General features: G+C 49.6%; 1 protein-coding gene across 1 annotated transcript; it reads right to left on the bottom strand.

The window, feature by feature from the left end:
* Positions 1-1,868: 1,868 nt before the first annotated feature.
* Positions 1,869-9,593, bottom strand: LOC117039175 (SLAM family member 9-like). The gene is made up of 4 exons (XM_033136245.1): positions 9,363-9,593; positions 8,492-8,836; positions 2,645-2,944; positions 1,869-1,888 (listed from the first exon to the last, which is right to left on the bottom strand). The coding sequence occupies exons 1-4, from the start codon at positions 9,490-9,492 to the stop codon at positions 1,869-1,871; spliced, it is 795 nt and encodes a 264-aa protein (XP_032992136.1). The 5' UTR covers positions 9,493-9,593.
* Between the last annotated feature and the right edge of the window lie 467 nt (positions 9,594-10,060).

The raw sequence follows: 10,060 nt of genomic DNA, 5'->3' as shown, positions 1-10,060 counted from the left end.
TCCTACCTCCTTTGGGTGGCATCTTCCTTGTTCTCTTCCTGGTCATAATCCCAAATGCAGCCAAGATGAGGAGCAAAAGGATGAGAAGACCCCACCTCCAATGCAGTGTGACTTGATGGTCACCTGTAAAGACTGGATAAAGAATAATTTTGTTTTTTCAAAAAGGTGCAAGATATTGGAAGACTACTAAAATGTTGGGCAATACATGCTCTGAAGGGAGAACCCATAGCTCATTTGCTGGGTTGCATGGACAAGATATTGGAAGACTACTAAAATGTTGGGCAATACATGCTCTGAAGGGAGAACCCATAGCTCATTTGCTGGGTTGCATGGACAAGATATTGGAAGACTACTAAAATGTTGGGCAATACATGCTCTGAAGGGAGAACCCATAGCTCATTTGCTGGGTTGCATGGACAAGATATTGGAAGACTACTAAAATGTTGGGCAATACATGCTCTGAAGGGAGAACCCATAGCTCATTTGCTGGGTTGCATGGACAAGATATTGGAAGACTACTAAAATGTTGGGCAATACATGCTCTGAAGGGAGAACCCATAGCTCATTTGCTGGGTTCCATGGAGGGCACAAGGAGAAGGGGACGACAGAGGATGAGATGGTTGGACAGTGTTCTTGAAGCTACTAACATGAGTTTGGCCAGACTGCGGGAGGCAGTGAAGGATAGGCGTGCCTGGCGTGCTCTGGTCCATGGGGTCACGAAGAGTCGGACACGACTGAACGACTGAACAACAACAACAACAACAACATGGACAAGAGTCTCAGCTAGAGCTGTGTGCAAACAGATTCTTGAAACCTCTACTTATCTGATGGGATCAGAGCTACCTCAGCAATATAGAAACTTATTTATGTATACAACTACAGCCACAAGAAACATATTTGCCCAAAAATGGAAAGAAGAAGAAGACGTTTCGATGAGAAAAATAATGGAATATGCAGAAATGGCGAAACTTCCGGATGAATTAGAAAACAAACTTTTTATTAAGGAACAGAAATGGTTTATTGAACAAATTGCAAACAGATTAAGACAATAGCAGGATTACTGTAAAAACTTGCGGTTTTAAAAAACAGAAATAGAGGAATAAAATGAATATTGTGGGGTAAAAAAAAAAAGGTGTATGTTGGAGTTTTAGTTGAAAAATTCACCAAAGGGGAAATGGTTACGAAAACCCAGCTGGCGAGAAAGATAAGATCAGATGAAACTATTAAAGGAATAATGGTAGGAAATGAAGCACATAAATTAAAAGCATTTGCAGATGACTTTGTGATTACGGTAGAGGACTCCCAAAAGTCTCTACCGAAGGTGTTGGGAAAGATCCAGGATTTTTGACAGCTATCAGGTTTTATGAAGACTATGCCAAAGTGGCAAAATTAACTGGGAAGCTCAGAAATCAAGAAGTCAAGAACTTCAAAAAAGAATGGGAAAAGTTTATAATTTATTTACGAGACCACTGCAAGCAGGTCAAAACATTGGCAGGATTTTAACCACACTTGTAAAATAAGGGAAAGTAAGGATACAAATTTGGATAAATATTGATATGCAGTTGTAAATATTACCATTAGGACCCATGGAAGGGATGGGGGGGGGAGTCAGAAGATTCAGAGTACGGCAATCTCGATATTTGGATTTGGATTTGTTTTTTGTTGTATGTTTATAATTTTTAAAATCAAATAAAAATTATATGAAAAAGAACTTTATTAATAGAAATTTAAAAGAAGAAAAAAGGAAACTTTTAAATGTGATTTTAGTAAGAATAATTGTTTTAAATTTACTGATTTGATTTCTATTTCAAAATTTTATGTAAGTTGCTTTTGAGGGTTGCTTTTAAAAGTATGTTTTAATGAATATTCTAGATTCCTTTGTAAACCACTAGCATAAAGAGAGACAGAGAGAGAAGAGAAGAAATGGATAAGACTACGCCCTGAACTCCACCTGAGAGCCAATGTGGTGTAGTGGTTAAGAGCGGCAGACTCGTAATCTGGGGAACTGGGTTTGCGTCTCCACTCCTCCACATGCAGCTGCTGGGTGACCTTGGGCTAGTCACACTTCTCTGAAGTCTCTCAGCCCCACTCACCTCACAGAGTGTTTGTTGTGGGGGAGGAAGGGAAAGGAGAATGTTAGCTGCTTTGAGACTCCTTTGGGTAGTGATAAAGCAGGATATCAAATCCAAACTCTTCTTCATCTTCTTCTGTTGGCTTTCGGCAGGAATAATGCCATCATCCCCAACTGACCTCGGCTTCCACCTCCCCTCTGTAGCCTTCTTGAATCCAATTGTAGGTTTATTGATTAGTTTGTTAGAACTCTCTTAGAATTTTGCAAGCTAGTTATGAGGACCGATTCCTAAGTTTGCACCAGTTCATGAATGTGTCTAGATTTCCATTTGAAAAATTTAAAATCTTTCCATTTCGTTGACCCCATGATAAGCCTCATTTTGAAATTAACACGGAAGGGAAGTGTTGGGTGTTGGGTGGGTAGCTCCCCAGTCAACTCCCCAGCTAATGCATAATGAGAAAGGAAATAACTGTTCAGCTTAAACTGTATTTTATGCGCTTTTAAAGATTAACTTAATGATTTTTTATTTAAGTGGTTTCTGCAGTTTTCTAAATAAAATAGAAAGTTGCTCACCTTCAGTTTGGCAGATGTCCAGCAAGCTGGAGGAGATGCTGTTCTGATCAACTGGATTGGTGACCAGGCAGGTGATGTTGGGATCTGAGGAGTTGAGTTTCCAGAACAAGTGGAGATCCTTGCCATTGCCAGAGAGGTGGTATGACTTTGAACCATCTTCTATGTCCCTGAAGGCACCCCCTCTTTTCCAGGAGATGTTGAATCCCCTCTTTCCAGGCACCTGGCACTGCAGGGTCACATTGCAGCCATCTGGGCTGTTGGAGACAACTCGGGAGAGGATTTTTGGTTCTGGGACTGGTTCTGGGGAAAAAAACATATGAAAAGCTCATATGTTTCCAAGCATAATTCAAAGTGTTGTGTTATGTACTGAGCTGAATAGGATCCAAACTGCAGCAGTCTGATTGGTCCTAGAACAATAGGATTGAGATTGCAGCAGTCTGACTGGTCCCAGAACAATAGGATTGAGATTGCAGCAGTCTGACTGGTCCCAGAACAATAGGATTGAGATTGCAGCAGTCTGATTGGTCTGCAGGAGCCACCCAATCCAGCTCCAGGTGGAACTGAATCCGCACTCTGATTGGCATACAGGAGTATCCCGGAATTAGCCAATCACGTGGGGCCCATTGTGTAAATAGTGTATATAAAGCAAACGTTTTGGGGGAACTGCATTCCTCACTACTATGAGCTGAATAAAGAGCATGAAAATCACACTGGACTCCGAGTATCTTTCACTGGCGACGAAGGTGGGATCCCGCTGAGCTGACTGCCACACACAGCACCGCAGCAACGCCACCTGCCGCACAGCTGCCTCGCACCGTGTATCCAGGCTTCAGCTCCGGGTCCCAAGGAACTCAAGATGGCAACGGACAGCAGCTTCTCGCCATTCAACCCAGCATCAGGAGACTGGGAAGGATACGCCACCCGTTTCACCTTTCTTCTAGAAGCTAAAGGGGTCACCAACGATGCCAAGAAGAGGGCGATATTCTTCAGCGTCTGCGGAGAGGAGACATTCGAAATCGCCCGGGCTCTCCTTGCGCCTGATGATGTCACTACCGTTCCTTACAAAACAATAGTGGAACGGCTGAAGGGGCACTTCTCGCCACAGCCCTCGGTGGTGGCTCGTCGAAATGCCTTCTATGCAAAGCGGCAAGCCCCTGGGGAAACCATAACGGGGTTTGTGACCTCCCTCCGCCAAGCCGCTCGGTTCTGCAACTTCTCAGAGTTGGAGAACATGCTGCGTGACCGCCTCGTCGGTGGCCTGAGGGACGAGAAGCTGCAACGACGCCTCTATGCCAAGAAGGACCTAACGTTCCAGGTCGCTCTGGAGGAGGCCCTGGCAACAGAAGCCGCCGAGAGGTCGATGCAAGAGGCACGGCCGAGCGTGCCGTCCCAACCAAGGGTCCACCACGAGGACCTCATCGACGATTCAGGATTAGACAGGGAGGAGGTGCACAGAGTACAGCGGCACACTCAAGCCGTGCACACACCAAAGCTGCCTCGACCAGAAGGAGGGAACTGCGCAAGCTGCGGGGAGAATCACGAGAGGAGGACCTGCCGTTTCCGCAATGCCGAGTGCAGGCAGTGCAGAAAATCAGGCCACATCGCCCGGGTGTGTCGGGCTCGGCCCATCCGACGCCAGGCATCAGATGACCGCCCCAAGAGCCCCAGGTCCTGGGGCCCAACGCACCAAGGCAACTCGACAGAGACCACGGACTACCAGGTATACCAGTTGCCCCACCCCAACATAGAGAAAATTTATGTAGAGGTACAGATAGAGGGGGCCCCGTGCCGCATGGAGCTGGACACAGGTTCAACCCTATCCATAATCTCGGCACGGACTTTAAGGAAACTGTGCCCTAGTGGGGGTCCCAAACTCAGGCCGGCCCCATTCACCCTCCGGGACTTCCAGAAACGTAAGGTCCCCACAATGGGGGTGGGGACCTTCAGGGTGCAATATCGAGGGCGGACGCGGCAACTGGACTTGCTCGTGGTCAAGGGCTCCTACGTTAGCTTACTGGGATTGGCATGGTTTGGACCACTGGGGCTAGCCGTCACCGGGGTGAACCGCACTAGCTTACAAGTGGATGTGGACGCCATATGCAAGGAGTTTCCGGCAGTTTTCGATGGGAAATTGGGACAGTATACGGGCCCCCCCATTGCCCTACAGCTGGACCCCGCAGTACGACCTGTCAGGCTCAAGGCCCACCGGGTCCCGTTCGCCCTGAAACCCCGTATAGACGAGGAATTGGACCGGCTCGTGGAGCAAGGAGTGCTGGAGCCTGTGCCTAATGCCACCTGGGAAACCCCGATCGTCACACCCGTCAAGCCTAATGGTTCGGTCCGCATCTGCGCAGACTACAAATGTACCATAAACAAGGCCCTCATGGCCCATGCATACCCAGTGCCAGTGGTCAGCCATGTCCTCGCCACCCTGGCTGGGTCAAAATTTTTTGGCAAGCTGGACTTGGCCCAAGCCTATCAACAGCTGCCAGTAGATGAAGCCACAGCAGAGGCACAGACGATTGTGACGCACAGGGGAGCGTTCAAGGTAAAGCGGCTGCAATTCGGTGTCAGCGTGGCACCAGGCATATTCCAGAATCTAATGGACTCGCTGCTTAAAGGGATTCCTGGCGTCACCCCCTTCTTCGATGATGTGTTGATTGCCGGGCCCACAGCAGAGGAGTTTGAGGACCGCCTTCGTACCGTTCTGCACCGTTTCCAGACGGCGGGTCTCAAGGTGAAGCGGGAAAAGTGTCTACTAGGAGTGCCTCAGGTGGACTTTCTGGGATTTATGGTGGATGCAGAAGGGGTCCACCTGACTAGGGACAAGGTACGGGCCATTTGTGATGCCCCAGCGCCCAAGGGCAAGACTGAACTTCAGGCCTTCTTGGGGCTATTGAACTTTTACCATGCCTTCCTTCCCCATAAGGCAGCAGTAGCAGAGCCCCTACACAGACTCCTGGACAAGCGGGCCCCTTGGGTGTGGGGCCAGCGCCAGGAGGCCGCATTCCAGGCAGTCAAGGACTTGCTCGTCTCAAACTCGGTCTTGGCACACTTCGACGAGAGGCTGCCGGTGGTGCTAGCATGCGACGCCTCACCCTACGGCATCGGCGCTGTCCTTGGACACCAACTCCCAGATGGAAGAGAGGTGCCAGTGGCATACTTTTCCCAGACACTCACCGCAGCCGAGCGGAACTACTCGCAAATCGACAAGGAAGGTCTGGCAATCGTGAAGGGAGTAAAAAAATTCCATGATTTCTTGTACGGACGGCCCTTTACCGTGGTGACTGATCACAAGCCGTTGCTTGGTTTGTTTGCCCCCGAAAAGCAGACCCCCCAAGTGCTGTCTCCTCGCGTCCTCAGGTGGTCAATTTTCCTTGCCGGCTACCAGTATGCACTGATTCATCGCCCGGGGAAAGCGATGGGCCACGCAGACGCCCTCAGCAGGCTACCCCTACCAGAAACATGCCCCGACCCAGCACCCGCACAAGAGGTTATGAGCCTGGAGCTGCTTCCCGACCGCCCTATTCAGGCACAAGAAGTTGCACACCATTCCAAGAAAGATAGGGTCATCTCCCGGGTCCTGGACTGGGTGTGGAGGGGATGGCCCAGCAGTAGCCCCGGGCCAGAATTCGCTGGCTACACAACCCGTAAACATGAACTGTCGGCCCACAAGGGGTGCCTGTTATGGGGAAGCAGGGTCGTCGTTCCTGAGCCCCTTCGCAAAAGGGTCCTGGCAGCCCTACACGAGACACACCCAGGGGTAGTGAGAATGAAGGCCCTCGCCAGGAGTTATGTATGGTGGCCAGGGATTGACGGAGAGATAGATACCTGGGTCAAACACTGCCAGGCCTGCCAAGAATCCCGCCCAGATCCCCCAAGGTCCCCAGTGCAGTCCTGGGAGTCCGCCCGAGCACCATGGTCACGCCTGCACATGGATTTTGCGGGCCCCTTCCAGGGGAAAACATTCTTCATAGTGGTGGACTCCTACACCAAATGGCTGGAAGTCGCACTGGTACCATCCACATCTACGTCCGCAGCCATCCGGGTACTACGCAGGCTGTTTGCAACCCATGGACTCCCTGACACTCTCGTCTCAGACAACGGAACCGCATTTACGTCAGACGAATTCCAGACCTTCACAGCGCAGAATGCCATCCGCCACATCCGCTCAGCGCCATTCCACCCTGCCACCAATGGCCAAGCAGAGCGCATGGTGCGGACCACCAAGGACACCCTACGCCGCATGACGCAAGGGGACTGGGAGTACCGCCTTGCCACATTCCTTCTAGCACAGCACAGCACCCCCAGCTCAACGACTGGCCGGAGCCCCGCTGAACTACTAATGGGCCGGCGCCTCGCAATCAGACTGGACCGCCTCCACCCCGACAGAGCTCAGGATGAGGTAGTGGTGGGTGAAGGCAGGAACCCCCGGACCTTTGTGGCCCAGGATCCAGTGTACGCAAAGAATTTTGGGGCAGGCCCGGCATGGGTACCCGCCACAGTCACCAGGGTGACGGGCCCTGTGTCATACGAGGTGCTAACAGAGGGGGGGCAATGCTGGCGCCGCCACTGCGACCAGCTACGGCGACGATTCCCAGGAGAAAACCAGGAGGAGGACAGATCAAAGGAGTCCCAAGGGAACAGTGGGGCATTGAGACCTGTAGAGCAGGAGGGGCCGGCAGGGGAGGCAGAATCAGTAAATACTGAGAGGACCCGTGAGGCCGAAAGGGCACCGGAACCAGAGCCACGACAGAGCGAGCTGGTTGCGCCAGACCAAACAGCCCCATCACAACCAGCAGCCTCGGAACACGAGCCAGAACCAGAACCCCTGACCAGGGAACAGCCCAGGCCGCAACGCACACGTAGGCGGCCAGCGTACCTTGAGGACTATGGATGCAACCTCCCAGGCAGGACTGGAACTTAGAGGGGAGGGGTGTTATGTACTGAGCTGAATAGGATCCAAACTGCAGCAGTCTGATTGGTCCTAGAACAATAGGATTGAGATTGCAGCAGTCTGACTGGTCCCAGAACAATAGGATTGAGATTGCAGCAGTCTGACTGGTCCCAGAACAATAGGATTGAGATTGCAGCAGTCTGATTGGTCTGCAGGAGCCACCCAATCCAGCTCCAGGTGGAACTGAATCCGCACTCTGATTGGCATACAGGAGTATCCCGGAATTAGCCAATCACGTGGGGCCCATTGTGTAAATAGTGTATATAAAGCAAACGTTTTGGGGGAACTGCATTCCTCACTACTATGAGCTGAATAAAGAGCATGAAAATCACACTGGACTCCAAGTATCTTTCATGTTGGGTGCTGACCTTGACACAGTATACCTAAAGGAGCGCCTCCACCCCCATCGTTCAGCCCGGACACTGAGGTCCATCTCCAAGGGCTTTCTGGTGGTTCCCTCACTGCGAGAAGTGAGGTTGCAGGGAACCAGGCAGAGGGCCTTCTCAGTGGTGGTGCCCGTCCTGTGGAACGCCCTCCCATCACATGTCAAAGAAATAAATGACTATATGACATTTAGAAGACATCTGAAGGCAGCCCTGTTTAGGGAAGCTTTTAATGTTTGATCATTTTTCGCAGTTTTAATATTCTGTTGGGAGCCACTCAGAGTGGCTGGGGACACCCGCCCAGATGGATGGGGTATAAATAATTTATATTATTATTATTATTATTATTATTATTATTATTATTATTATCATCATCATCATCATCTGTGCCCACCATGGGTGTCAGCAACTACCCAGCAACATCACTGCTGAAGGAGAAAAAGCCTGGCTCCTTTTCCAGGCTCTATTCCACAATAAATAGACACAGATGAATAAAGAATTACTTACCATACACAGAGAGGTGGAAGGTGTAATCTGCATACTTTTTTGAAATAAACCTCACTCTAATGGAATATATGCCACTGTCACCCATTTCCAAGTCTTTGATCCTCAGGGTGGTCTCATTGGCCATCTCCAATCTTGGCCCAAACCTGTCCCTTGGATTGGGCCTCTGCAGTCTTCCTTCCCTCAATTCAGCCAGCTGAAATATCAAACCATTTTCCCCCTGGAAATCCCACTCGATCGTCTTCACTGTTTCCACAGGGGGAATACTTACAGGGAGCAACACAGAGCCTCCCAGGATCCCGTTCAACTTCTCCTGGTGAGGATTCTGTATTCTGAAACTTGCAGTACCTTAAAAAGTTCAGGGAGTTGGAAAAGGAGGAAGGAAAAGGGAGACACAAAGTCAAAGAAAGGGCCAAAGGATGGAATCTCTCAGAATCACCGATTTAAAGCTTTGCCAAATGTGTGGATTTATTCATTATTTTTACTAACAAATATTTTGTTAGACATTTGCCTTCAAGAATCAACCCAGGACTGAGTCTTTGAAGGATCGCTTGCGGGACCAGCTTTCCGCAGCTAAAGCTGAAATGAAATCTCCTGCAAAGAAGATTCAATCCCTACACCTCCAATTTGAGAGGAAGAAAACCGAGGCATCTCACTGTGTTGCAACCCTAAAATGCACTTGCTTGCTTGCTTGCGAAGCAAGTAGCACTGTGGCCTTTCAGTCTCCTGGCTTCATCTCGTCTGCTGTTTACTCCCTGCTCGTATTGTAGCATTGTGAGGCCGCTCCAGCAGACTGAGAGCCCTTCTTTCTACACAAACGTCTTTTCCTGCAAAAACACGCGCATATCACCTTATCAAGCCTCGGACGACTTACCAGTGAGAGAAGAAAGCAAAGAAAGAGTCTGAAGAAAGAGCTCCAGGTTTCTTTTGGAGCCATTCGCAGCCCCCTTTCGCCTGCTGCGTGGAAGACTCCTCCTTAAGACACACAGATCTGGGTCGTTCATCGTAAGTCCATTCAGAGGATGGGACTGAAAGCTGTACGAAGCGATGAGAAATTGAGCATTTTTAGGAGGAGAAAAATTGAGCAGCTCCTGTTTCTGTGTGCCTAAAAGAGGAAGGTGGGGGTGTTTATGGAGATGAGAGGAGTGGTTATGAACTAGCGCTGGTGGCAGCCAAGTCCCTTTTGTTAGACCTCCAGTTGTTTTTGAGCTCCTCAAGGACTAGAGGCCAGATCTAGTGCCAAAATGAGAGGTATCTTCCTCCGAGACTCTTGGGGAGTTCTTGCCCTCCGCCGTTTGAAGGTGAATCAGAGCAAATGTCAATCTACGTTTTCCACGGATCGATGTTAGCTCCGACTGAGCTTTAAAGAGTTGGTTTTCACGTGGAAAGATTCTGAGCATGCATAGATAGATAGATAGATAGATAGATAGATAGATAGATAGATGGATAGATAGATGGAGGGTGATTGGACATGGAGTTTTAAACTGTGGTCTGAGCAGAGGAAAGGCAACTGTTGATGAGCCCTGGGTGTACCTGTTGGCGTATTTAAAATGAGTAACTGCGCAGAAAAAG

This window comes from Lacerta agilis, chromosome 17 (assembly GCF_009819535.1).
Source record: "Lacerta agilis isolate rLacAgi1 chromosome 17, rLacAgi1.pri, whole genome shotgun sequence".
Classification (NCBI taxonomy): domain Eukaryota; kingdom Metazoa; phylum Chordata; class Lepidosauria; order Squamata; family Lacertidae; genus Lacerta; species Lacerta agilis.
This window is presented reverse-complemented; position numbering and strand designations above follow the sequence as displayed.